The 27953-nt window shown below is 40.1% G+C and overlaps 1 protein-coding gene across 1 annotated transcript; it reads left to right on the forward strand.

The window, feature by feature from the left end:
* Nucleotides 1-2532: 2532 nt before the first annotated feature.
* Nucleotides 2533-27953, forward strand: BACH1 (BTB domain and CNC homolog 1). Its single transcript, XM_021535365.2, has 5 exons — nt 2533-2640; nt 13183-13480; nt 15231-16622; nt 18281-18487; nt 24588-27953. The coding sequence occupies exons 2-5, from the start codon at nt 13241-13243 to the stop codon at nt 25047-25049; spliced, it is 2301 nt and encodes a 766-aa protein (XP_021391040.1). The 5' UTR covers nt 2533-2640; nt 13183-13240; the 3' UTR covers nt 25050-27953.

A 27953-nucleotide genomic window follows, 5' to 3' on the forward strand; every position in this document is an offset into this window, starting at 1 on the left:
TCACCACACCTGTCTCAGACAGCAGCCACAGAAAGGGAAAAATTACCCCATGGAGATGCCTGACTAATTAAAGTCCCATTAATGCCACCAATGTATCAGAAAAAAAAAAATCTATTGAAAAAAAAAAAAAAGACATTTTCCCTTCCTTTCTTCTGGTAATATTGTTATTATTTGTTATCATGCACGCTAACTTGTGAGCATTTGTCACCTAAGCTTTTATATTGTTTTAAATGCTTAAAGCATTTGTTATTCATCTGCAGGAAGATGTATGTCCTTGATGTTTAGCTTAGATTCCCAGATCTCCTTTTTAATGGTTTTACTTCTTCGTTTTAGGAAAAAAAAATGGGACTTTGGTTTTTTGTATTTTTCCTCTTCTAGTTGTGTCTAATTTCAACGCAGGAAGTACTTTTGCAGCTCTTCAGTCTGACTGTGAGTGAGAACCAAGCTATTACACTGTAACTTCACTCCCTATTGTGTGGGAAGCAAGAATTGCATCATCCCTAGGATCCAGAACAGGAGATGAAGATCCCTTCTTGGTGGGTGCGGTCCATGATTTTGTAGTCAATCTTTCAACCAAAGTAAGAGCTCCTTTTGTTTTTATTCATTTCTTCCCTCTTCTGTTTTCCTCTCTTCCCCATAAAACTCCTTGTGAAAGACAAAAAAAAAAAAAAAAAAAAAAAAAAAAAAAAAAAAAACAAAACAAAAACTTTCAGTCTAGTAGTAGGCATTTTAAATTTTATGCTTAAACATTGTAAATATCTCACACTTCTGCAACTCAGTTTTTACCATCTAAGCAGTTGTCTTTATTCCTCTCTTCAGGTGTGATTATTGGGGCATTAGGAATTCCCAACAGATGTTAACAGCATGACAACAAGTCATGGAAAACATAAAAAGCAGGCATAGAAACTTTGATTCAGAGTACCTCAAGTATTGTTAGTACCCAAACTATAGACAAATGCTACTTTTTGGATATCATTAGCTAACAGCTGCTCTTAAATTTAAATTCCAACAAATTGCTTAAGTTATTTTGTGATGCAAGTCTTTGTTCTGGTGAATACGTTGACCAACTCATAAACACAAGTAATTAAATTCTGCCTTCTTAACAAGGTGGAAGGCCATTAGCAAATAGACATTGAAGGAAAATCTATATTAGGCTGTACTAAAACTGAAAGCCTACTGTAAAAACAGCTGAAGAAAGTTATGGACACTTAAATACCCGTAAAACAGTGTGTCATTTAAAAAAAATCATTCAAAGGCACACTAAATTATTAAACTGGGTTAAAATATCTTAACAATTAAGTTCCCATTAGCAGTCTTGGCAGTGCATTCATTGGTTGTCATTAGTGTTTTATGCAGGAGCTTCTGAAAGAGGCTGGTGCCTTTGGATAAAGAGGTACGTGGATTTGGGAGGGAGACGAGGGAGAGGAGGGAAAGGAGGGAGAGGAGGATGAGGAAGGTGATGAGGGTGAGGAAGGTGATGAGGGTGAGGAGGGAGAGTGAGGAAGGTGAGGAGAGAGAGGAGGGAGAGAAGGGTGAGGAGGGAGAGGAGGGAGAGGAGGAAGAGGAGAGTGAGGAGAGAGTGAGGAGAGAGAGAGAGGAGGGGAGAGCAGGGGTGAGGAGGGGTGAGGAGTGTGATGAGGAAGATGAGGAAGAGGAGGGAGAGAAGGGGTGAGGAGGGAGAGGAGAGTGAGGAGTGTGATGAGGAAGAGGAGGGAGAGGAGGGAGAGGAGGGAGAGGAGGGAGAGGAGGGAGAGGAAGGTGAGGAGGGAGAGGAGGGAGAGGAAGGGTGAGGAGGGGTGAGGAGGGGTGAGGAGGAAGAGGAGAGTGAGGAAGGTGACAAAGGTGAGGAAGGAGAGGAGGGAGAGGAGGATGAGGAAGGTGATGAGGGTGAGGAAGGTGATGAGGGTGAGGAGGGAGAGTGAGGAAGGTGAGGAGGGAGAGGAGAGAGTGAGGAGGGGAGAGGAGGGGTGAGGAGGGTGAGGAGTGTGATGAGGAAGATGAGGGTGAGGAGGAAGAGGAGAGTGAGGAAGGTGAGGAGGGTGAGGAGGGAGAGAAGGGAGAGGAAGGTGAGGAGGATGAGGAGGATGAGGAGGGAGAAGAGGGAGAGAAGGGAGAGGAAGGTGAGGAGGGTGAGGAGGGAGAAGAGGGAGAGAAGGGAGAGGAAGGTGAGGAGGGTGAGGAGGGAGAGAAGGGGTGAGGAGGGAGAGGAGAGTGAGGAGTGTGATAAGGAAGAGGAGGAAGAGGAGGAAGAGGAGGGAGAGGAGGGAAGGTGAGGAGAGGTGAGAGAGGAGGAGAAAGGAGGGGTGAGGAGGGTGAGGAGTGTGAGGAGAGTGACGAGGACCCGTCGCTCTGCAGCCGCCCCGCGCGCCGGCGGGGCCGCGCATGCGCGGCGGCGCGCGGCGGCGTGGGCGGCCGCGCGTCGGCGGCGAGCGCGGCGTCCAATGGGCGCGCGGGGCGTGCGCGGGGCGTGCGCGCGCCGGGGGGGGGCGGGCGGTCACCTGACGCGCGCGCCGCAGTCGGGCCGCAGCCGCAGCCGCAGCCGGAGCCGGGAGCGGCGGGGCCCGGGCGGGACGGGACCGGACCGGCTGAGGCGGCAGCGGTGCTGCCGCTGCCCTCCGGCCCGCGGCGGCGGGCACCGAGGTAACGCCGAGCCGGCCGCCGGCGGGAGCGTGCGCCGCGAGGGGCTGGCGGCGGGGGCGCTGAGGCGGCGGGGCGGGGGTCGCAGCGCGCCCGCGGGGCCGGGGCCGGCGGCGCGGCCTTCTCCCGGGGCGGGGCGGTGGCGGAGGCTCCGGCAGCGGCGGCTTTCCCTCGGCGGCGGCTCGCTGAGGGTGTCGCCCCTTCCCCCGAGACCTCCCGGCTCGGTGCCCCGGTTCGCAGGGCTGCCCCCGCCGCGCTCCCGGCTCTGCGAAAGGGCCGGCTCGGCCCCGCCGGGGGCTCGGCCGCGCTGCCGGGCTCAGGCGTGCAGCCGGCGCTTGCTTCCCTTTGGGGGCAGCCGGCGAAGGTCTGCTTTGGACTGTAAACAACGAAATACAAACCCTGTCCCTCCTGCTCGGTGCGCTGAGATCCTTCGCGTGTTTTGGGGCTCGGTGGAAAGGTGGTAATCGCAAAAGAGCAGTTATCTATTTTAGCCCGACAGTAATCCCAAAATCATCTGCAGCTCGGTCTTCCAAATCTTTATTAAACTAAAAAAGGAGGGAGAAAGTGTTCTAGCACTGGAGCTGTATGTCGAGTGAATTTTGACAGGTTAATTTGAGGCACTTGAGGAAGGCAGTTTCTCCGTGTTGAAATACACCTGTCTGCAGTAATGGAGTAATTGCCATCCAGAAGCACTGTAAATTAAGGTGATGCAGCACTCTGAATGCTCTAGCATATAGAGTTGGCTCTTTAATCTCAAATATTGCACCTCACAGCAAGAAAAGAAAGGAGTATATTGCTGTCAACATGATGAGTATGAATTAGACCACAAAATATGGTTTGTAATGCGAGTTTAACTTTAAAGATTACTTAAATAGCATAATTACTCTTGGATGCCCTAACTCAAGTGAGTAAGCCTTGTATGTACCTTAGCAAGCAGTGAGGCCCAAACCAGAAAGATTTGCAGGGAGAAACAGTTGTCACTGGTAACTGAATACCCGCTGTGTTTTTCAGAAGGATTCTAAATCTCTTAGTATTTGACATTCTTGAGAACTTCTAGAGTGTGTTTTCCAATTTACTTTAAAAAAAGAGCCTACTATTGTTGTCTGGGTTCATCTTGTGATGTGAATGAAAGCATGATAAATGGGGTGTTAGGGAAGTTTGCTTCACTAGCACGCTCCTGATTTTAACCAAAATGCTGAAGTACAGCTTTAGCTTCCATCAGCTGTATCTTTTGAGTTTATGTGTAAAAATATGGAAGATCTGAATGTGTTAAATGTTTAATTGCTTTTAATCGGTTCTAATATTCTTATGCAAAGGATACTTCGAACACTATTAATTTTTTTATTGTAGAAATGGTCTAGTGTTAAAACCCATACCCTTTACCTGATCCTTTGGATCAGGTGGGCACTCTTGTTAGGTGTAGAATAGACAGGTCTTTGCACATGAGTTCTGTAAGTCCCAAATAACTCTGCCCTATGGTTCAGGGAAACGCAGCTCAACAAGTCTCCTTGTCATTATCATCCCCACCTTCCAAGTTTGATCATCAGTGTATTTCTTTAAACACTTAATGGGTTTTCTTTTAACCATAGTCCTCTCTTTTTGCACTGGGCATGCTGGTGTGGAGGCAAAGAAGAGTGGCAGATCAGTTTGAGTCTGAATGCTGGGATTTTAATTGTCCTGTAGAATTCAACCACTGAAAGTTTCATGGGGGAGGTTCTGGGGAGTAGGAGACAACACTGTGGTATTCATAATGTGAGTCCTGTTTATATGTAGTCCTTAGTTGAACCAGAGGTGGTGTGTTAGTTGATGCAAGTGTGGGTAGGAACAAAACATTGACTGAGCCAAAATTAACTGCTGAACCAATCATTAAGTCGTGCAGATTCAGCCTAGTGTGACCACAGTGGGGATAATGTGTGACGATCCACCTGCAGATTTCCCTGCCCACACCTCTAGTTCAGAAGTAAGCAGTCTGGAGAGGGGACTAAAAGTGATGGAAAGGCTTATTTGGCTGTAACAAATCAAAGACTGCATCACAAGTCACTCTGTTTCCAGTAGTATGCAGTGTTTTTTGGTTAAGTCACTCTTAAGGATGGAAGGAAGTTTTGTTCTTGTTAAGTATGAAGGGAAAATGTAGTATTTGGTATAAAAGTGAGTTAGAATGTCAGAATAAGGCTCAACTGACCAATCAGCTACTGAAGCTTTAAAAAGGGGAAAGTGTGTTGTGAAGGGTAAATTAACTGTAGAAGCATTGTTGAAATACAAATAAATTGAGTTTAATTATTAAACATACATTGGAGAGTGTAAGAGGTGTAGCCTAGGGTATCAGTAACTAAATGTCTTTAAATGAGAGCCTGTGTCTTAAAGAATATTTAATTAATGTTAGAAATTGTGTTTAGATACTTTGTGAATGACTTTATTTGAGCTGTCAACATAATGTTTGTAGGTGTTTGGATTCCAGTCTTGGCCCATTGACAAATACTATGATAAGTAAATATATGGCAGTTGCTTGCCCTGTTCATGCTGCTTTTAAGGTCATCAAATCACAGAATCCTGGAGTGGTCTGCATTGGAAGGGACCTTAAAGATCATCCATTTCCAACCCTCTGCCACGGGCAGGGACAGCTTCCACTAGAACAGGTTGATCCAAGTCCCGTCCAACCTGGCTTTGAGCACTTCAGAGATGGGGCAGCCACAGCTTCTCTGGGCAACCTGTGCCAGGGCCTCACCACCCTCACAGAACAGATTTTTTCTAATAGCTAAGCCTGCCTTCTTTAAATTTGAAACCATTCCTCCTTGTCCTGCCAGTCCAGACCCTTGTCCAGAGTTTCCCTCCAGCTCTTGGAGCCCCTTTGGGCACTATCAGGGTCTCTAAGGTCTCCCTGGAGCCATCTCTTCTCCAGGATGAGCACCCCCAGCTCTCCCAGCCTGTCTCCAGAGCAGAGGGGCTCCAGCCCTCAGAGCATCTTCGTGTTCTTCTCTATCCTTCTGATGTTTTGGGGTCCCCCGAGCTGGAGATCAGTATTTCATGTGGTAGCATCCCAAAAATGGTTATTTACAGGTCAGCTAGTAAGATCATGTCTTTTGACATCATATGTCAGATAGGAAATAGTCTGCAGTTTCAGGATGGGAAAGCTGAGACAGTTTGATGTGATTTCATGGAGATCCTTACTAGTGCTACTATCTGAAACTTGGTCTAGTGCCTTTTTTTTTTTTAAGTTCTATTATTATATATTGCTAGTTCTGATAAACCTGTGCTGTTCTGTTTTCATAGAAATGTTTCTGAAGTTCTTTCTGATTTATGTCTAAAATATTTGCAGATTTCTTTCAGTTTCACATACTGTGAAGAACAGTTGTGGAAACAAATCAAAGTTAAACAGATAATGCCAGAAATTAGATTCTAAATACAATTTCCAAACAGTATTTTCTTTGACTTGGCAATATAGCTGTTTCACAATTCTAGCAGCTTGTTTCCTGTATCCTTCTATGTACATTAAATGGTTAATTTAGTATTCATCATAAATATTTTGGCATATGCTTGTAAATGGATTTTGATAGTTATTCAGATGAAGTTATTCATGTGGTTTAACTGTAGCAATGAGTAGAATATGTAGCTCTAAATACAAAGGTGTTTGTCCTTTAAGCAAAGGCAGGAGTTGACAGTAGATTTTAGTTGTGCATCCTTTACTTATTCTAAGTGAATATTTTATTATCTAACCTAGTTCTTATTTAAGAAAAATTAAAACTATTTGTTACTTGTATTTTTGGGGTATTGTGTTTGTGGTTATTTTTATCGTTGATAAGTGCTTTGGGTTTGGTTTTTTTTAAGTTCTTTAGAAAGTCTGTACATTATTATCTTTGCAGAGCAATTGTCTGTGAATACCAGCACAACTGAAGGGCTGTAAGTGATGAAATTTTTCACAGGAGTCTCTGAAATCCCTTCAGACCTATTTCATTTTTTAGCAGTGGAACAAACCAAATCCCACAATGTGATTTTTATCCCTGATCCAAAAATTAAACAATTAGCATCATCTAAAATAATGGGAAACTGCAGAGTAGTTTGGGGGTTATTTGGATTTGATATGAACTTTGTGTCATCCTCAGGGGGAAACTTTTTAAACTTCTGTTCTTTGGAAAGTGTCTATGGTTACATGGTATTAATCTCTTTTTTTCCTTTTAAAATCATGGCTTCTGGAGGCTTGTGACTACTAGCCTTCTCAGGATCCCCCATGCTCTCCTTCCCATGTCCCAATTTCTCATATAACTTGCAAATACTGAGAAAAAAGTGTGTATTCAGTCTTAAAACCTGGAAAACAAATTAAGACTCTTAGCACAGACTTAAGACTTGACAGACTTCCCGTGATTTTTATTAATACTCACTTCTGACTTGACAAGAGTCGAAGTGCAGTGTTTATGCTACAAAAATACAAACCAGTAATTTTTAAAAATCTCATCTAGGTAATTAAACTGTGAATAATGTCTTCCATGTGTTGGACTAATAAAGGAGACAATTTAGAATTATGACTCTGCTAATAACTGAAGATTAAATATACTTTCTTGCTAAAGGAGAAAGCATTGTTCTTGGGCAGCAAGGCTTGCTTTTTGCTTTTCTATCGCTTTTTTCTTTTGCAGTCTTTTTGAAGATGAAGCAACGAACATGCACACTAAAATGCTTGTTCATTCTTTGTCAGCACAATGTGAATCAGCAGCTATTAACCACTGCAGGCATTCATCTGTCATATAACTATTTCCTTAAAAGGAGAGATAGCTAGGGGCAAGGACAGAGAGATAAAACTGTAGAAAAAAAGCCTTTGCAGTGTGTTTTGAATGAGCTGTGTCTTATCTAAACTGTCTTGTTTTAGCAGTAGTAAATGACAGTTGTTGCTTTAGACTTCGCATCTGTGAATGACAGAACTTTTTTTGTGGGCTGAAGTAAATGTAAATGTCAACCCTAGGAAAACTGATGGAATGACTGACCTGCTAGAATTTACTCAATAGGTCAGCATAACAGGAGTAGCACACCAAGAGTTTTGTTTTCTCCAGGCTATATTTTTGAGGGTCTACAATTGTATTTTTACCGGCTGAGGAATTTGTAGTGTTCAAATAACACAGATATTTTAGAAGCATGGTGCTAACTGAACAGACCTTTATTGTCTGTTAGATTACAAATTTATCTTGCCAGTTTTATCATTTTGGTGATGGCAACTGAATTTACATCTGAGTGCCCGAGTTCAAGCAGCTTAGAGAGCAGTGACAGCCAAGGTGTGTCCTGCCTGGGTTCTGCAGAGCTTTGCTCTCATTTCAGAGCTTCACTGGTGTATATGTGACACTTACTGCAATTGCTGGAGAGGATTGATACCCAGTGTGGTATTGCTGGATGCTTATTCACTAAGGAAAGACGAAGGAACTGGGTTTTATCCTTGGATTTAGCACAAAGAGTGAAGATTGTAAAATGCAATTAGCTGTTTTCCCTGAAAGTCTTAAGTCTTCAAAGTAGTAAAGATATGACTGTCATTGATTTCCATGGGTTTCTGTGCTCTGATTTAGTATTTTTAATGACACTTGAAACATTCAGAATGTTCAAAAAGCATTTGGGAAAATATATATAAAAATGTGTGTGCTTTTGTCACCTTTAATGACAATTTGATGCCTTTTAGCTTCCTTCAGCTCTTCCAGGACACTTGTTTGTCCACAGAATGTTGGGTGCCCTCTTATATGTGGTGGTGGTGCTGAGCTTGGGTGAAAGTTTGTCTGTCTGCCTTGTGTGAGATTTTTGTGTGGATGAGGAATACATCACACTATTGTGAGTTCTACTGTGGTGTGCTGTTCCTACTCTTGTACTCTACCTGTGCTGGGTACATTCCTCAACAATGTTACCTGTTTTACTACTAATTTTCTTCTGTAACTTAGCAACAGCAATTCCATATAGCTTTAGCTTTACCTGGCTTCAACCATTATGATTCTCATCTTTGGAATACCTTTTTTTTTATTTGTCAATGGGGAGACTTTATGGTTTCCTGAGGATCTGCACCAAGTGACTGTCTAAAGCAGAGACTGTGGTGGAAGGAAGTAAAGGATTTTATATCTACTTTTATCCTCCAGTCAGCTAGTAAAGAGCAGTAATTGTTACCAAGTGTAAGCAATAGATGAGCAAACCTGCAGCCTAATTTTAAAGTACTTTACACTCACTGTACCTCACTACTACCTTCCTGTAATAATGTAATGAATGACTGAATGCATGAGAAGAATGAGCCTTGGATGAGATGCATATTTTACAATGAGTCCCGATAAGTATCTTGCTTTGGTCTCTATACTGTATACTAAAACAAATATGTATTCATTTTTTAAATGTGGTTGCAGTACTGATTTCCATTAAGATAAGTATTTATACATTCTTTGGAAATAAATATATATAGATATAGAGTCATTTGGATGGAGAGATGTCTAAATTTACTGAAGATATGGTAATTTTGCAGGTAACTGTTGGGCATCATTTTCATATTTGTATACTAGTAGGGAGAAAAAAAATGGAGTTACTTCTCTTTGATAAAGCAGAATAAAGTTTTATAGCTGGTACTTAGGAGGAAATATTTTTGTCCTTATGCAAAACATTATTTATCTCAAGATCACTGATAAAGAATGAAAACCTCATAGTAGGAGGCTTGGTTGTATTCTCAAAGGAGAACCTGACTGGTTGTGCTTCAAATGTTCATGTAGGTTTTATACTAGCATGTGTGTATGCTTATGTTCACGAGCTTTTTTAATTTTCAGTCTCAAGAGTATGAGGTTATTAGGTGTGCAGGGTTTCAGGTGAGAGGAATTTGAGGAATGTTCACACCACTAGTTTTCTTCCACAAACTGAGGATTTGTAGTAAGTGAGCTTTCATGATGTTACTTCTTTAATCGTTCCAACCTGTGTTACAAGAACTATTTTAAGTTTTGGAAGATCTTTTTGAACTCTGCATATTTTATATGTTAATGTCTGTTACAAATATCTTAAATAATATTCTTGCATGGTTTCTTTTCTTAGCACCTTTTGCATTTAGTCACATGGTTGTTGGCACCTCCTTTTTGAGCAGTGATTGCCACATACAGTCATCTGCTTGTGGAATACTTTTCCAAGTTATCTGTGCTTACTTTTAGTTTTCCTTGATTGAAGGTTTCTTTTAAAATAAAAATAGCATTATAGGAGTTTTAGGCTACTTTCCAAGTATATGATTTGTTATTGTTGCTTGTAGTATCAGTTTTCCTTTTTAACACCTGAGAGTGGAAAAAAGAGCCTGATAAGTAAATATTTTTAAAAAATTAAATTACATAAAATTGTCAGAAAAGCCTAGAAGGCCTATCCTCATGACAGTTGCAGCACAAACTTGTAAGCTTAATTGAATTGGTTTTTTTTGCTTCATGCCTTTTCCCCTCTTGTCCACCTATTTATAAATAAAACCAATTTTAAGAATTCTGAGTGCTTTTGAAGAACAGTTGTAGTAGAAGAGAAATTAAACCATTTACAGAAGAGATGTACTTTTTCTCTTTGCTATGACAGTAAGCATTCTTGTTGTGGATGTGTGTACAACAAATCTAGTTACAGAGAAATTATTTTGTACTCGCACTGCTGTAGAAAATCTGGTTGGCTGTCAGATACTATCATGAATGTGATACCCTGCCCTTATTACACAGGGAATTCTGGAAAATAGAATTCAGACATTCACAAGTTTGACCCCTTGTTGACCTTGTTATTTCTTAAGTGTAACAGCTTTTTACAGTGGTTGCATTTTCTCTTTCCCATTTCATGCTTTTGTTTCACTAGCATTTTCAGTTTTCTGATGCTTTACCTTTGGATTTCTTCTTATTATATTTGAGTAGCTAAATTTTACAAAGACTGAGAGGGATTTAATGTTTTGAGTGTAGTGTAGGGGTGGTATTTTTTTAGTTTTGTGGGGTTTTTTTAGAGGTTCTCTTAAAGTTTGAGATGCTTATTAAATGCTGTGTGTTATATTATAGATACCTCAAACTTGTCATCCTGTTTAAATATAGAGGGAACATAACTTGGCTGATGAAGTCCTCACAATTACGAAGTACAACATTCTGTCAGAATAAAGTGTTAAATGGAGTTATGCTCAAATTAAGTATTTCATTCACTTCTCAAGAAACAGAAGGTCGTGTTTCAGTGTTGAAAGCTTTCTTTTGGCAGCTGAAACATTGGAAGCTTTCCCTCAGTGCCCCAAGTAGTCCACAAACTGTTTTGAAAGGATGGTGTGTGCCTCACAGAGATATGTGAGAGGGAGGGTTAACTCTTCTCTGCATTAATTTCTTTGTCTATACAAATAGAAATAAATAGTGTTCCTTTTAGCATTCAGTGCTATGGGGTGTAATGAACTGAACTGGATATTGGAATTGATTATTTTATCAGGAAAAACCCAAAAGCAGCAGATATGGTATGTGTTGTCTGTCTGAGGGCTCTTTCTTCAAAGAAGATATAAAAAAGAGCGCTTTAAGGCTTGTCTTTAACTATAGTCTCCCTCTTGAGTTTTGCCTAAGGGTTCACTCAGAATGTGTCCTTGTCTGTAATACTTCCCTGTGCTCCCCACCACTGGATGTAGTCTTCAATTTTTCTGGTTTGTCCTCTATTCCTTTTTCACCTTTTAACAAATACAGTTATACTTCGTTAAACTCCGTGTGCTGTAAGATGTGAGCAATATAACTTAGGCTATAGAGCAATCCAGTTAGGAATATATAATTTATATTGCACTGGTTGCTTCTCATAAGCTCTTATAAAAATAGAATTTAATGAATAGCAATTCCATGAGGAATTATTTTGTTCCCATGTAAATTGACTGGAAATTAAATATTTCCTAAGTAAATGAATCTGTAGTTCTGTTATTAGGTATATGAAAACATTTAAACTATTTCCTTCCAAAAACAAGCCCTTTGGGATTAACAGTGCATGTTTTATAGCACTTTCCTCTACCGCTTCTTAGAGGGGAAAAACTCAGGTTTGTGGAACTTTAGGGATTTTCTCCTCAAAACTTCTGTTTTCCCCATACATTTGTACATTTTGTTGGTGAAGTTAAACATACAGTGTTCCTTAAGGGAGTGGGAAGGACAGGTGATGCTGATGTGCTCTGCACTTCACTGGGGTCCAGACTAGTGCTGTGCTGCTATTGCCTCTGGAAATGGGGATCTTTTTCTTCCCTCTTTCTGTTCAAAAGGTTACTCAAAATGCCTGTGTGCCATGAAAATAGCTTGAGCAGTGAGTAACCAGGAGCACAGCTGGCAGCGTGCTTCCTTTTTCCACAGTAGTTTAAATACTCCATTCCCTCTGCTCCCCCCATGTTGTGAAAGTTTCCCCACACCTGAAACCTGAGGATTCGCACTGGCTACAGTTTTATTATTGTCGGGAGCTGGCAGATGGTAACAAACTCTGTTGAGCAATAGAAGGATGAGGTAGTTCCATGTCAGCTGAAGTGAGTCTCCACAGCTGTGCTCATTTACAGGAACTCTGGGGCCAAGTGTAATCTGAATGCTTGGTTTGTTAAGGTATAACGTGACCTAGTAGTACCATATTTTCTTTAAAGGATAGTTCCAAATCTGACTTAAGTGGTTTCTTGATTGAGCAAGGACACTTCTTAATAATCTTTTTTCTTCCTTTTAATTGGAAGAAGGGCTCAATTGAAAGTGAAATACAGTGTAAAGATCAGGTTTTGAAATAATTTCAAACTTTGCACTCTCAAGCAGAACTGCCTTCTCCCTAGCCTTTCTATTTTTCTGCAAATTTAAGAATTGTCAGAGCAGTTATGAGTTATATATTTCAAAGTGTTAAATATTGTATAGCTTTAACTGTTGTTTGTTATCCAATGAATATTGTAATTTGAGAACTTTGTCAGAAAAGAGACAGTATTCCATTGCCAGGTGATCTGAATCATAATGGTCCATTGGGAAAGCAAACTTGTAACAAGTATGACAAATCAAGTAGTCATGAAAGAAAAGGGGAAAAAAGTTTGCATTAAGGCAGTTAGTTAGAGAATTCAAATTTAAAAACAAAACACCAACATACTAGAAAATCAGGGTATTTTACCAATGCCTGATTGGTTTAGCTGACAAAATTCTTTTGAAAAAAGACAGAACACATAAATTTTAATCTGCATTAGGTAGATCAGTAAACAGAAGAAGCTTACATAGTATTTTGGTGAATTTTAGTTTAATGTGTTTGTTTTATTTCTCTTTACATTTTCAGAGTGTTGGAGCTAAAAGATATCAATTACTAAGAGTGAAAGCTTAGATAATTTCTAGGTGTCGCAGTAAGTTTATATCTCTGAATCACTTGGCTAAGAAATAGGTGTTCTTTATTGCTGAAGTCCATTTTCTGGTCTGTGAGACTATAAAGGCTGTGTTAAGATGTACATATCAAGGTTTGGGTCTTGTAAATGGTCACAAGCATGTATTTATTTGAAGTACTAATTTGAAGAAGAATCAGACCAGGACAGTTGAACGTGCTGGTTCCTGCTGGCCATGACTTTCAGGGGTACAACTTGTTTCTTTGTCCCCCCAGGTCAGAAGTACAGAAGCATGCTTTCCCCTGAGCCTCGCACTACCACCTGTGATACAGAATGTCTCTAAGTGAGAACAACAGCGTGGTGTTTGCCTATGAATCTTCAGTGCACAGCACCAATGTACTCCTCAGCCTCGATGACCAGCGAAAGCAAGACATCCTTTGTGATGTTACCATTTTAGTGGAAGATCAGCGATTTCGGGCTCACAGAGCTGTGCTTGCAGCTTGCAGCAGTTACTTCCTTTCGAGAATTGTGGGCCAGGTGGACGCTGATCTTATCATCACTCTGCCGGAAGAGGTGAGTGTCACTCCCTTCTGCATTTTACCTGCTTCTAATCTGCTTTGCTCAGTTCTCTTTTATGGTAGGCTGGGGTTTAACTGATGGTTTACAGTAGGGGATTTAAGAGCTGAAAGGCACCAGCCCGCAATCTGGGGTACCAAAAACATTTTTTGAATTCAAGTGCTTCATATATATTATATTGTAAGGACTAACTGCTGTCATCTTTGTCTGGGGTCTGTTGGTTTCTTGCCAGTGTTTTTATTCTTTGGCTTTCATCCCAAATAAAAATTAAATAAATTACTACTGCAAGAGTTGCTTTTCTAGGTAAGTCACACTAAGAGTCTTTCTACGATTTTTTCTTGTTTGAGTATAGCTAGCTAGAAATATGTAAGAGAAAGTAAAAGGAGTAGAGAGTTTTTCCCCCTCTTGATCATTGCAAGTTTTGCAGTGTTTCTCCCTTAAATAGAAAGAAGGTACCATTTTAAAAATACCACTGTATTTTTTTCTTTCAGTTTCATTTATGAATGCTACTTATTTGTAAAGCCACTTTAACGTTTTATTAACTACACTAAGTCGAAAGACATGTTGACAGTTTTTGGATAAACTGTCTTTTACATTCTACTTTCCCACATTAGAAAGGATGAACTAATGTGGTGTAATCTCCAGAACACATTTCAAATGTTATTGTAAGAATTCTTTAGGAAGGTTGTAAAAGTTTACAGAGTTTTAAAGTACTGGGCTCTTTGCAGATCTCGTCAACATCCCTTCATGTGTTGTGTTCTTTAAAAAAAACATACCAACTACTAAAAACACCAATGTAAACAAACCCTCAACTGATTCTTAAATTGAATTACATGAATAATTCATTATTTTGCTGGCAGAAGGATTCAGTAGTTAATGCATTGATATAGTGCTTTATTTGGCATAAAATACTGCTCATTTCAGTAAAGGCAGGGAGCAGAGTATGGACTTGAGTTTGAGTATTAATAGTGGACATAATGCTTTATTCTTCATTTGTAGAGAAAGGGCTAAAGTGAGTCATGTAGTTGGTAATGTGTTTGTGGCTTTCTACTTGGTTCCTTAGACATTTTTCCATGCGTAGAAGATCTTGCGCAGTTTCTAACGATGCAGTTTTTATTTATGTCTGGGTTCCTTGATAGGCAACTGTTGTGAGGGCATAAATGTTCAATTAAAATCACTTGCTCTAAAGGGGCTTTAAACTGTGAATTCTGTTTGGTGTGCAGTTTTTGAGTGCCTTTCTTCAAATCTATGGGAGGAAGAAAGGAGTATGTGGCTGTAGTAGTAAATAATCATATGTGGTCAAACTCCATTTCTTCAAATTTTATTTGCATCAGTGGTGCATAAGACTAAGTAATTGAGCGTAATTGCTCTTCAAAAACTACAATTAAATGCCAGCAGCATACTGTAGAGTAGTTAGTATACAACTTGCTTTGAAATATATCTTTGTGAAGTTGGAATCTATTACTGATTTTCAGCATACAGCAATATTTTCCACTTTTAGTACTGCGTTGCCAGAACGTTTTATTAGGAGACAGATCATAGTAAAGAAAACTTTCAAAATGTGCATGATAAAATTCTATCAGAAGAATTGTTTCAGAATGAGTTTGACCAGGTTTTCACAACAGAACAAGTCTGCTGCTTTTGTCATGTGCTCTGTCCTGCTGACAAGACAGGTGGAATTTTTCTATTTCTCTGCTTAAACCCAAATTTACTATACTAATGTTTGTTTCACTTGTTTTTGTAATAGGTAACACTTAAAGGATTTAGTCCCTTGCTTCAGTTTGCATATACGGCAAAACTTGTTTTAAATAAAGACAATGTGTCTGAAGTTTGCAAATGTGCAGAATTTTTGGGTGTACGCAACATTGAAGAATCCTGCTTTCAGTTTCTTAAATTCAGATTTTTGGACTTTAAATTGGATCAGCAGGAATGTCCTAGGAAGAAGTGTTGCACACAGCGTTGTCAAAAAGCAAACCCTAAAACTGGCAATGTGGATGATGGCGACCTAGAAATAAATTATGAAGTAGAAGCACTTCTAGAAAAGGAATATAGTCAAATTCCTGACACAAAGCCCTGTAAAGATGAAGAAAATGCTAAATCGTTGCCTGTTCTCCAAAATAATGCAAATCAAAACTGTGATCCTGTACATTTAGAAAGGGGTAGTGCTTCCAGCTTATCTTCCCAATGCCCAAAGTATAGAAAATTCCAGAAGGCTTTTGGAAATGACAAAGTTAATACTTCAGAGTCCAATTCCAGTACTAAAGATGTTCAGGTACCACCATTTTCAACTTCTCTTGAGAAGGAAATACCTGATAATGATGGCATACAAAAAGCTCAGGAGTGTGTGCCTATGCAGCTGATCTCAAACTGTGAAGAGACTCAGGTAGAAATGGAAGAAGGGGAAGAAGGCATTCAGAAAAAAGAAGAGTCAAAGAGAGATTCTGTAACTCAGACTGTGTCATGTCCTGTGGAGAAAATGGATCTTGCTGCTTTCCCCCAAAACTCTGCTACACCTCATGGACTCAATTCTGTGTCTATTTCACATAGTTGTGAGCAATATGGTAACTTGAATTTCAGTGGTGTGCAAAACAACACAGTCTTAGCTGATAAAACTGTGTCAAGTACTGGAGCTGGAAATGACAAAACTGAAAGTCAAGGTAACCCATCTTCAAAAGTGGATTTGTGCATTAGAGAAACTGCTAACATCACCTCAGCTGGAGATAGAAGCAGTGTAGAGAGAGAGATAGCAGAACAGCTAGCACAGGGGTTCTGGAGTGATATTCACAGCACAGATGCCTGTCAAATACATTTACCACCTGCAGTTTCTAAAGAGTACTTGGAGCCTGTATATTCCGGGAAAAAATCAGAGTGTCCATGGCTGGGGATCAGGATCAGTGAAAGCCCTGAACCCTGCCCTCAGCGAACTTTTACAACACTGAATTCTGTCAACTGCCCCTTTATAAGCAACCTTAGCACTGAAGGATGCTCCAACAGCTCTGAAATAAACAGTGGAGATTATGTTCAGGGACAGCAACAAGAGCAGTGTCCCTATAACTATGTGATAAGTTTGGGAGAGGATTCAGAGACTGACACTGAGGGAGACAGTGAATCGTGTTCAGCAAGAGAACAAGAGTGTGAGGTAAGGACATCCTGATGTATCCTTTGCTTCCCAGTCTTTTAAGGCCATATTCAAACATCTGAGTTTTCTGTGTTTTGTTGATTTGTTTTCTTTTTTTTTTTCTGTGGCTGCTTGTTTTTAAAAGTCTGGAACTGAAACTTTTAAAATAACCATTCAGAATTTTATATGGAAGGTCAGTGTTAATTCAGGGAGACTGAATAAAAGTATGAAAGTATTTTTGGTCAGATACTGAAGTGTTAGATGCTTACATATTAGATCTTTTAAGATTTTTTCTGGAACTGTCAGAAAAGGTTGTGAGCCTTAAATCAAGTCATGAAGGTTTGTTCTTAGATTTTTTTTTTTCTTTTATCTGCTTCAGTTTAAAGTTTAAGAAAACTCTAAACTTCTTGGAACCTTCATTTCATAGAAACTTGGAACCTTCATTTCATAGAAACTTACCAGTTTTTTTGATTTTATTCTGAGCTGTGGAGTGAAGGTGGGAGAGAAATGATACTTCATCTTTAATGTGAAGTGAAAATCAAACTTTTAAGCTGGCTTCAGTAGCTGTGTATTTAAGACTGTTTAATAAAATCACCTTCTCTAACACTAAGTGATATACCTGGAACAAATTCCATCTCAGTTCTTAGAATCATAGAATTGCAGTGTAACTGCATGATGGATCATTCCATGTTACAAAAATTCAGTTGTTCTTAGAGCACTAGGATTTTTGTTGTTCAAGATGCAGGGCCTTACTGAGACTGAACATAAGTGGAACCTGCCATCAATACAAAAATTTGGAATGCTAAACAAAAGGCCAGAATTGGTTAAATACATTCCTCACCTTTATGTGACAGAGAAGTTGGTATCATTGCTGAGGACAGTACTCTAGGGTTTTTTTAATTATTTTTTTGCCTGTTTGTCACCGTTAGTGGCCAATAAGAGAGAAGATTTCTGTGTTCTTTTTAAACTAAATTCAGATCTTTGACTACAGCAAAGTAACATATTCTCCTACTTACTATACTCAAATGTAAGGATTAAAATAAAATGTCCTTAGTGGATACTCAAAAACATGATGATTAATTTTCTAAAGGTAAATATGTTTTTCAGTATTAATCGACATTCTGTGGCCTCAAATATTTTTGTAGCTCAGGTATACAACAGTAGCAATAGCCTGGTCTTCTGTCTTCTCCAACACTAAGAAATAAAAGACAAATATTTTAACTTCTGTATTTTAAGGAAATGCCTGTTTCAGATGAACTTTTTCTGCGGAAAAAGAAGCATAGGTATAAAAATGTATGCAGGATGCAGTGTTAATAGCAGCTTTGGGGAAACTTCAGACTACATGAGTGAATCTTGACACCTGGTTTGTACCTCACCAAACTGTAACTCATCATCTTAGAGTGTATCACCTGCATATTTGATGCACACACAAGTAGCTTTCTGCCTACTCTGAATATGCTTGTAAGGCTTTAGTGTGTAAATGTGCAAATACTCTATTGCACCTGTGCTTGAACTCCTGTAGTTGAATCCCCTGGATTTTATCCAGTCATCTGATGGTCTCTGAGATGTAGGAATAAAGATGAGTTGTGCAGTAAAGAATGCTTAAAATGGAAACTTGAGTTGTTGGTGTTTGTATATATCAGTTCCACTTGGATTTACAACTGTATCTCACATTCTAGGTAAAACTGCCGTTTAATGCACAAAGGATTATCTCACTTTCCAGAAATGACTTCCAGTCATTTCTGAAAATGCATAAATTAACTCCTGAACAATTGGACTGTATTCATGATATCCGAAGACGAAGTAAAAACAGAATTGCAGCACAGCGATGTCGCAAGAGAAAACTTGACTGTATACAAAATCTTGAATCTGAAATTGAAAAACTGGTATGTATAAATATTCATTGTTGTTGTCATGTCTTTTCTAAACATCTTGACTGGTTATCTGGCAGTAGCTTGAGAGTGGGGTGATTTACTACTTTTTCCACTCAAGCTTAAAAAACTTTATCAGTCTTCTGTGACTCCTTGATAGCAGTTCTAGATTTTTCTGAGCCTTGCTCTAAAGTACACACATCTTTCCTTCTGTGGACTTGTTTCCATTCAAATAAAACATGCATCACAGCCTAATTTTTGTTGAACAATGTTTCTGAAACCCATAAGCTTTGAATTTAATTGTACAGAATGATTCCCAGACTGTTATCCTACACTGCTTTTTCCCTCTTCCTCTTTCTTGCTTTGAGATTTTGTTTTTCAGCTCACGGTATTGCTCATGATCAAGTTTGCAGTTACGCAATTGTTAGTTGTGTAAGTACTGTTCTTGGAACATATCAACATGGGCTGGCAAACTGTTTCCTGAGTGTTGAATGTTAAAAATGAGACCCTTGCAGAAAGGCGGAAGATACAGAAGAACTTGGGAAGTTGCTTGCCTTTTTAGCAGTTGCATCAAGATTGCAGTTGAGGAATTGATGCATCCAGATTTCTTAGCAGCCATCTGTTAATATATTTTCTCCTCCTTAAGAAAGTAATAAAAAGACACGTATGTAACTTAAGAGAAATGTAGGTAATCTGAGGTTTAAGATTATGTAAAAATAGCAATGGCAAGAAGATAATTGAGTGGCTTTTCAGAAAAACAAGTCTTTGACTCTCATCAGTTTCATAGTTGGTAATAATCATGTGCACAAAATAGTTCAGTTGTTTAGGACTACTGTACTCTCGTTCTTGTTCATGGAGCATTTTAGGCTTGGTGTACCTGAATTTGGTATCTGCATCAGCTGGAGCATAGCAGTCATGTTGCATCTTTTTTGACTTCAAAGTGAAAAGGAAAGTAAAATTAGAGCCAAGTGCCACGGACTGGAAACTTATTTTCTTGCAATCATCATCTTTCACTGCATCTACTCCTACTTCTGCACTGAGGAGATTGAAGAAGGTGCTCTGTGAGGGAGGGGAGTCAGGTGATTGTACTAATAATATCCTTACTGAAGAGAGAAGTTGCATTTCTGACATTTCAGAACTTTTTGCCTGGTTTTGTCATCATGTTGTCATTTCTGTTATGTAACTCTGTCAATATTTTGCAATACTTGGGCAGGGAATTAAAGGTTGATCTGCAAGATTAGACATGTGGTTGTTTGAGACTAATAATTATAACATAATATCCTTCTTTCTGTGGACCTGTGCTGGAACAGACTGAATGTCTGCTGTTTGACAGGTAACACTGTGCAAGGTCTAGATAATAAGTGTTGAGTCTTGAGAACTGTAAGGTGAGGTCTGAGTTATATGAATCATCCTCTAGGCACAAACACGTTCCATTTGCCTTTTTTTTTTTTCAACTGTGCTGATAAGTTTCTTCAGAAATTCCTAAAAAGACTGTTTTTGGAGCTGTTGATCAGGCCTGACAGGCACAGATCATCAAATTTGTATAAGCTGTAATACAGAAACATCAAGATGAGTCTAGGCATGATTTCCAGGTGGGTGGAAGAAAAGAAGATGTCATGGTAGGGCTATATGTGTTACATCCAGGTTGCTTCATGCATGATGGCTCTTGCCTTGTGACTGTTCTCTGTGTCATTTGTGTCTTGGACCTTTTAGTCTTTGATCTTCTCATGGTATCATCTGTAATGTGGCTTTAAGAGGGAACAGAATTGTGTAGCTATAGTTTGACAACTCTTGACAAGTAGGTAATACTCTGTACTACCAGTTAGGAAATACTTTTTCACGGAATTTCTCCTCTTGGTTTTCAGTATGTTCAGCATGTTGTCTTGCATTAGTTTCTATTTGGTGCTGCTTCAGTTTTTTTCTCTCTCAGAAGATGCTTGTGGTGTGTTTCTTGGAAAAGTCCTATATTTGGAACAGAATGTCCCCTGCCTGACTAGAGGCTGGAGACTGACAGCTGGCAAGTAGCTTTGCTGACAAGCACCTGGGGGCCTGGGCAGACAGCAGGCTGAGCATGGATCAGCAACATGTCCAGACTAAAAAAAAGGCCATCAGTGTCCTGGGCTGCAATAACAGGAGTGCAGCCCATTGTTGGAGAGCAGTGGTTGTTACCTGTCTTGGCACATGTAACACTGAATTGTTTGCTGGGTTTTCACCCCTCCCTGTTCCAGGAGCACATTGATAGACAGGAGGAAGGTTGGGTGAAGGGCACTGGGATGGCCAGGCCTGAAGTATTTCTGTGGTGAGAGGCTGAAAAAATGGGGCTTCTACCTGGAAAAGGGGTGAGGAGACCTAATGGCTACCTGCCCATATCTGTGGGGCAGTCCTTGAGCTTATACAGCCTTTGGTAATGGAAGATCTTCAGCTTCCTGGAGGAGTACTTAATAGCAAGACAACAAGAGACATGGCCTTAAATTACAAGGGGGATTTCATCTGAATGTAAGGAAAGTTTTTTCTTCCAGTGGGGACAGGTAGGCAATGGAGTATTTCACCCTGAAAGGTTGTGCATGTGCTGTCTTTGAGGGTTTTATGGCATGACTTAGCAAAGCCCTGAGCAGCCTGATCTTACCTGATCTCTGACTTTGTTTTGAGCATCAGGTCAGACTACAGACCTGCTGAGGTACCTCCCCTCCCAAATGATTCTGTAAAATCGGGAATCTTGTTAAGTTCTACTTATATTGAAGAAAAATACTGTTCAGTGCTGAATCTGTTATCTGGGAGAGTTACATCATGTCTTTTTGATCTTCTGTGCTGATAAGGTCATTTTTTACCTCCCCATATGGCCTTTGCTTATGGATCTTTCAGGTGAATCTGGGTGTTCTTGTTGGTCACTAATGCTCTGTATTTGAGAATACACAAGGGCTGCTTTAGGAGATGCTGACTTGTGAGAAACAGCTCCTTCAGAGCCCCCGTGTATATTCACAGTCCTTGTACTTTCTCCTGTACAATGGGATGTCCCTGCCTGAGCAGGGAGGTCAGACCAGATGACCACTGTGGGCCCTTCCAACCTGACCCATCCATTGATTTATCACTTCAAAACCTTTAAAATGAGGGTACTTGCCAGGGGGAGCAGAGTAGAGGACAGCTGGTCTCAAGAAGCACTACTTCACTGAAGATTCTGTAGCTGAGGAGGAGGATGTGTCAGTGCTCCAAGAAAAATGTAATTGAGATGTTGTTACATATATTAGAGCAGGGTGAGGTGAGTGAACTTAAGGACATTCTTTACCAGGAGATTCAAAAGAGCTCTCAGTTTATTATGATCTCAAAACTGACATTTTTCTGTAGTATTAGTATAATGTTGATAAAGTAAAACAATAATATTTAAATGTGTTAAACTGTCAACAGCTTCAGAAAGGGGATAAGGAGTTTATGCTGGCAGAACTATTTCTGAATGTTCATGTTTGTTTTAAATAGCAGTCCAGATAATTTCACCAGTCCATAATACACAGCTGAGTGCCTCTACATACCCAAAAGATATTAGGTGATCTGCCTAACAGAATGGGAAAGATTATTCTGATCAGTATTGAAAAACACCTGGAGGACAATGCAGGTATCAGTCACAGCCAGCACGGCTCCATGAGGGGAAAGTTCTGCTTGTCAAAACTGATTTCCTTTTATGACAGGGTAACCCACCCAGCTGATCTAGGAAAGCCAGTAGATGTAATCCTCTTGGACTTCACCAAATTTTTTGACAGGCTCTTCCAGGATCCCTCTGAACAAAATGTCCAGCCCACAGCAGGATAAATATCATGTGGGGGAGAGCAACTGGGTCATGGGTCAGGAACAAATGGTGGCAGTGACTGGGGTGACATCAGGTTGGCACTGATCCCCGGTGGGGCTCTGCAGGGCTCCATCCTGAGCCCTGTGCTCCTCACCACCTTCATTAGCAACCTGGACACAGGACTCAGTGGAACACACCCTAAATTTGCCATTGACACTAAACTGGGGGGAGTTGTCAACTCCCTCAAGGGCAGAGAGACCTGGACCAATTGGAGACTTAGACACTATCACCAACCGTGTGAAGTTTAACGAGGGCAAGTGCCAGAGTCTGCTCTGGGACAGGGCAACCCTGGCTGTGTGTGTGGACTGGGGAATGATGGAGAGCAGCTGTGGAAAGGCACCTGGGGGTCCTGGTCCATGGCCAGTTGAACATGAGTCAGCAGCACCCTGGCAGCCAGGAGGGACATCCATGTCCTGGGGGGACATCCATGTCCTGGGGGGCATCAGGCCCAGCATCTCCAGCCAGGCAAGAGGGGATTGTCCTGCTCTGCTCTGCACTGGCACAGCCACACTTTGAACACTGTGTGCAGTTTTGGGCACCATGGGTTAAAAAATTGCATTGAGCCATTGGAGAGCAACCAGAGAAGAGCCATGAGGATGGAGAAGGGTCTGAAGGGGGGAAATTTTATGAGGGGTTACTGTGGGCATTTAGTCTGTTCAACATGGAGAAAAGGAGACTGAGGGGAGACCTCACTGAGGTCTTCAACATCCTCAGGAGGGGCAGGTGCCAATCTATTTGTGACCAGTGACAGGACTCAAGGAAACAGCATAAAGCCGAGTCATGGCAGGTTTAGGCTGGATATTGGGAAAAGCCTCTCCCCACTGTAGGGTGGTTAGACACTGGAGCAGACTCCCCGGGGCAGTGGTCACAGCACCAAGCCTGACAGAGCTCAAGAAGCATTTGGACAAAGTTCTCAGGCACAGGGTGTGACTCTTGAGGTATCCTGTGCAGGCCCAGGAGTTGGACTCGGTGATCCTGATGGCTCCTTTCCAGTGTGGCATATTTTATGATTAACAGCTGCTCCTAGTATGCTGACAAATAGAAATTTATTTGCCAAGTCCTCTTTCTTCTAATTTTAGACAAAAACAATTGGCAACAACTGTTCCTCTTGCCAAATGCTGCCTAAACTTAATCAACTATTTCAAAAAGAAGTTGTAGAGGTTGCAGCATGAGGTTTCTGTGCAAGAGGGGATGTGAGGAGGAGTGAAAATAATAAAACTTTCCGAGAGTGAATGGACAGTAGCTGTAACACATAGTCTCTATTATTAAAATTTGAAAACTACTATTTAAAGCCTTGTGTGTCTTCAAAACTCTATCTTCTTTTAATTAATTAATTAATTACAATATTTGAAATGTATGTGTTGCAACATGTTTGTATTTGGGTTCTTTGTCCCTTTCATTCAACTTCTTCATGATGGTCTTGGTTGTTCCCTGTCCTTTGCCATGTCCTCATTTTTCTTTATTCAAAAAGTTGCTTGTTTCCATGATTAGACTTCTCAGTTATCAGTGTCTTTTCTTTCTTAGCCAGTTCTATCAGAAGCCTCAGAAAAATTCACGACATTGAAGCCAAATAAAGGCCTGATTTAATACAGGCTACTTTTTCTACTTGACAGTTATCAGTGAGTGGCCATCCTCTTTGTTGCCATGTACTTGGACAATCCTGCTACATTATCTCTAGGTTGTTAGTTGTTCACCACATCTTCTTTCCTTTACCTTTCTTAAATTTTCTATCTAACTTAGGAACTATACTTAACTTCACTGTTTGTCCTATAGTGGATTTGGCACTTCTTGAGAATGGAGGTTATTTTCACCTAGTGGAGTAGTACCAATAATTAAAATGTCATGTTTGATTTTCAGCAGTTCACTTTTAAAATGCAGATCTCTGTGAAGACTGCGTGATGTTTTGTTGGCTTGTTGGTAATGGTTTGTGTTACCTTTTAGAACCAGTGTTTCAGGATTATTTACAGTAAATGCAGCTATGTTTCATTTGTTCAATAACTGCAAATTTTTGGTATTCCTTTGTCTGCCAGCATGAGTTTGGAAAAAGCTGCAGATCTGAGAAACCACATCAAATGCCTTACCTGATGATGCTTCCAGAGGTTAGGATTGGCCTTTTGATATGTGCTTGATTGTGTTGCTGCTTGCTTTGTTAATGCCAAATTACTTCTGTTTCAGCAGACCAGAGTATTTAAAGTCTTGTTTTAGCTTTGACAGGAGCCTAAACCATAGTTTTTATGTTAAAATATAGACTAAAATACGTTCTTTTTTTTTTTGCAGCAAAATGAGAAGGAGAATTTGCTGAAGGAAAGAAACCACATTTTATCAACTCTGGGTGAGACAAAGCAGAATCTGACTGGACTTTGCCAGCAGGTGTGTAAGGAAGCAGCCTTGAGTCAAGAGCAAATACAAATACTTGCAAAATATTCTTCTTCAGATTGTCCACTCTCATTTTTGTTCCCGAAAAGAGAACAAACAGCTCCATCTGATAGTGAGCTTGTGGTACCAGCATCTGTAGAATCAGCAAATGGTCACTCAGGTGTCACCCCTACAGCAGAGCAGAGTTCCTGTTATCAGTGTGTCAAAAGTGTGTGTGAGGCCACGTACGAGCCAGTGCAAGAACTGCAGCCAGTTCCTGCCAGAACGTTGGAGCAAACGTCGCTCGTGGAGCCGTGTGGACAGAGCAGTGGCATCACAGACTTCTGCCAGCAAATGACTGACAAATGCACTACAGATGAGTGAATCTCTCCTCATTGCCAGCCTCTCAACATTGCAACTAGAAGTGGGATTGAGCATTATTGGAAAGTAACGTACGAAGTGAGAAAGAAGATAAAAGTTTAATCTTTTGAAACTATATTGACAATTACATGGTCACCATTATTACTTTGCAAGCTTTGGGTTTGCTCTGTGTAGTTGCAGAATGTTATTTGTGTGTGTCAGGCTTGGAGCTTTTTCTGTGTGGTGATGCCAAGGAGGGTTCAGGAAAGCTGTTATAAAGTACAAATTCCATGCACAGGTGCTTATTTGTGAGGAAGTTTTGGTCATGTATAGGGCAGCCTATACATTTATTTTGGTCTGATTTATGCCACGGTACTTAATGCCACTCTGCATTTTAAGGAAAGCCTCCTGACAGCTGTTTATGCACAATGACTTCTATACCTGGAATTCTTCTAAGACTTCTTTTTTTCCTGGTAGACAAACCTTAAGAAGCGTATATAGCTCTGTAAATGTTCATTTTGTAGATGGGCTAAGTTACATGACAGGATGAGGAGATTTTAAAAAGTGCATTCTAGTATAGCTCCTTGCTTCCTGCTGTTCCCCTCCCCATCCCAGGGAAGACTTTTACTGAGTTAACATTGTAGGCTACTACTACTAGTAGTAGAATTGATTAGTAGTAGGTTTTTATTGAAAAGTGCTTTTGTCTTGTCACTCTAGTACAGAATTAAAAGAACTGGAGCAGCAGAGGTGCTGCCATATACTGCTCTCTTCTCTAAATTTAATGGGAGGAATAACAACTCACTGTGGAAGGCAGACTTCTGGAACTGGTGCAGTTCTTGGATGAGTGTGCATTGGATCCTCTGGCATCTGAATCCCATAGGTTTATTGAAACTCACTGCTGTATTGTGACTTCCTGTCCTAGCACCTTCAAGCTTACTGCTTGTTTGTGGCAAATTAGAATCAAAGTATTGTGCAAGTCTAAGGACAGACTTTTTTTTAAGGTATTCAGGCGCCACGTTTTTTTCTTTCAGTGCCTAACTGCCTAAAGTAAGTTACAAATGTTTGTTCTCTGATCACTGGGACCAGTAAAGTTCTATTTCAGAATCAATCTTCAGGATACTTTGTGGCTAAACCTGTAGTATATTTTCAATGGCTTGTGCTATTAGCATAGATATATAAAAAGTTTATTGAATAAATGAGCTGGAGATATTTCCTATATTACTTTGTGAAGGAGAAATTCAGCTACGGAAAATAATCCCCATTTTCTAGATTTTTACATGGCAGTGGATGCCTGTTGTATACCAATGATGCTTTGTTATTTAGATGCTATTCTCACACCAGAACTAAGTATTGAACCTCACCACAGAAAACTTTGGGTTTGCTGGTTTACAAAACATGAAGAATCTTGTACAAGCCAGTGGAATTCTTCATTTCCTACCTCAGAATGTGTATTAGCTTTGTGTCTTTGTGTGCATGTACAGTAGGCAGCAGCTAAGCAAAGGCCCTTGTAAATACTGCTTTTCAGTTTTACCTTGCAGCAAGGCAAAACTTGTTCTGGGCAAGGCTCTTTTTTTTCCTCTCCCCACCATCCATAGGTAACATAGCATTAATAAATACAGTAAGCCACTTATTTAAAACAAAAATTTAAAAATTAACAGATTTCAACAGGACTTCTCATAACCAGCATGTAACACAAATAACTACACTACCTCACCTATGGGACTGAAAGTTGATTGAAATCTCTAGCAAATCCTTGGATTTTCATCATATATCATTACTTTTTTAAGGAAAAAAATATGCTAATGGTGTATAGCTTGTATAAATCACAATGCTTGCAGTAACTGAAATTCAGAAATAAATACTACGCAGCAGGTATCATGATAATTGGATTGAAATGCTTTTAAATTACTGTCATTGAGATATGATGATCCTGTATATGTATTACTTTATGAAGCTCTCTGGGCTTTTTCTTCAGTTTCTGTAGATTCATAGTTAATTTAATCCTGTCTCCCTCCCACACTGCCACCCTGGGAAGCATTAACTCATATGTTTCCATTTTATTTAAAAAGCAAACCAACGAGAAACAATCAAAAACAAAATTCAAAGCCCAAACCTCTACTGTTCATAACTACAATCACTTTTAAAGCTGGTGATATTCTGAAATGACGTGGACAATGGCATTAAAACATTGTCCTAATAGTGCACATAGCTGGAAATAGAATTCCTTGGGGTAAGTCCTCATTCTAACGAGGTGGAGCATCTTTGTAGGGAATGGCTGGCTGGGAGCTTATCCAGTGGCCCAAAGCCCTGACACACTTGGCTGCAGATGTTGGAAAACAAGGTCAGTGATGACCAAGTGTGAGACTGGAACCTCCCTAAAGAGTTGTGCTCCACTGCTGCAGTCTGGGGTTCAGCCACTGCCTGAATTCCATATAGCTGATGGTGGAGGGATTCCAGGGCAGGAATCATTGACCTATGATAAAAGTAACATCATGTTTTTAAACCTGGTATGAACTTGATGAAGTTTGAGGGTAGTTTTTTGCCTGACCAGCTGCATCTAAATAATTTTTTAAATATTTATTTAATACCACAGACCTACAAGTTGCATGTTGACTTCTATAAGCCTATATCATCAACTTGCAAGTGTTACAAATGAATGACAATTTTATGAAACAGAATTCTCAGGAAAATGTTTTTGGAGTTTGGTTTTATTTTTTCTCTTCCAGTAAAGAAATACTCAGTTTTGAAATTGTAAAATACTTTGTTAAAGCATGTTTTAAAATACTTTGAACAGACTATCTTAAAGCCATAAGGGTATGATGGCATAAAGATTGTAAAATAAACAGATAATTACAACAGTTGATTTTGTATTTTTCATAATTCAGTATTTTCTAAGTCTACAATAAAAACCACTATCCTTTCTACAAA

The sequence above is a fragment of the Lonchura striata genome, chromosome 2, assembly GCF_046129695.1.
Source record: "Lonchura striata isolate bLonStr1 chromosome 2, bLonStr1.mat, whole genome shotgun sequence".
Classification (NCBI taxonomy): domain Eukaryota; kingdom Metazoa; phylum Chordata; class Aves; order Passeriformes; family Estrildidae; genus Lonchura; species Lonchura striata.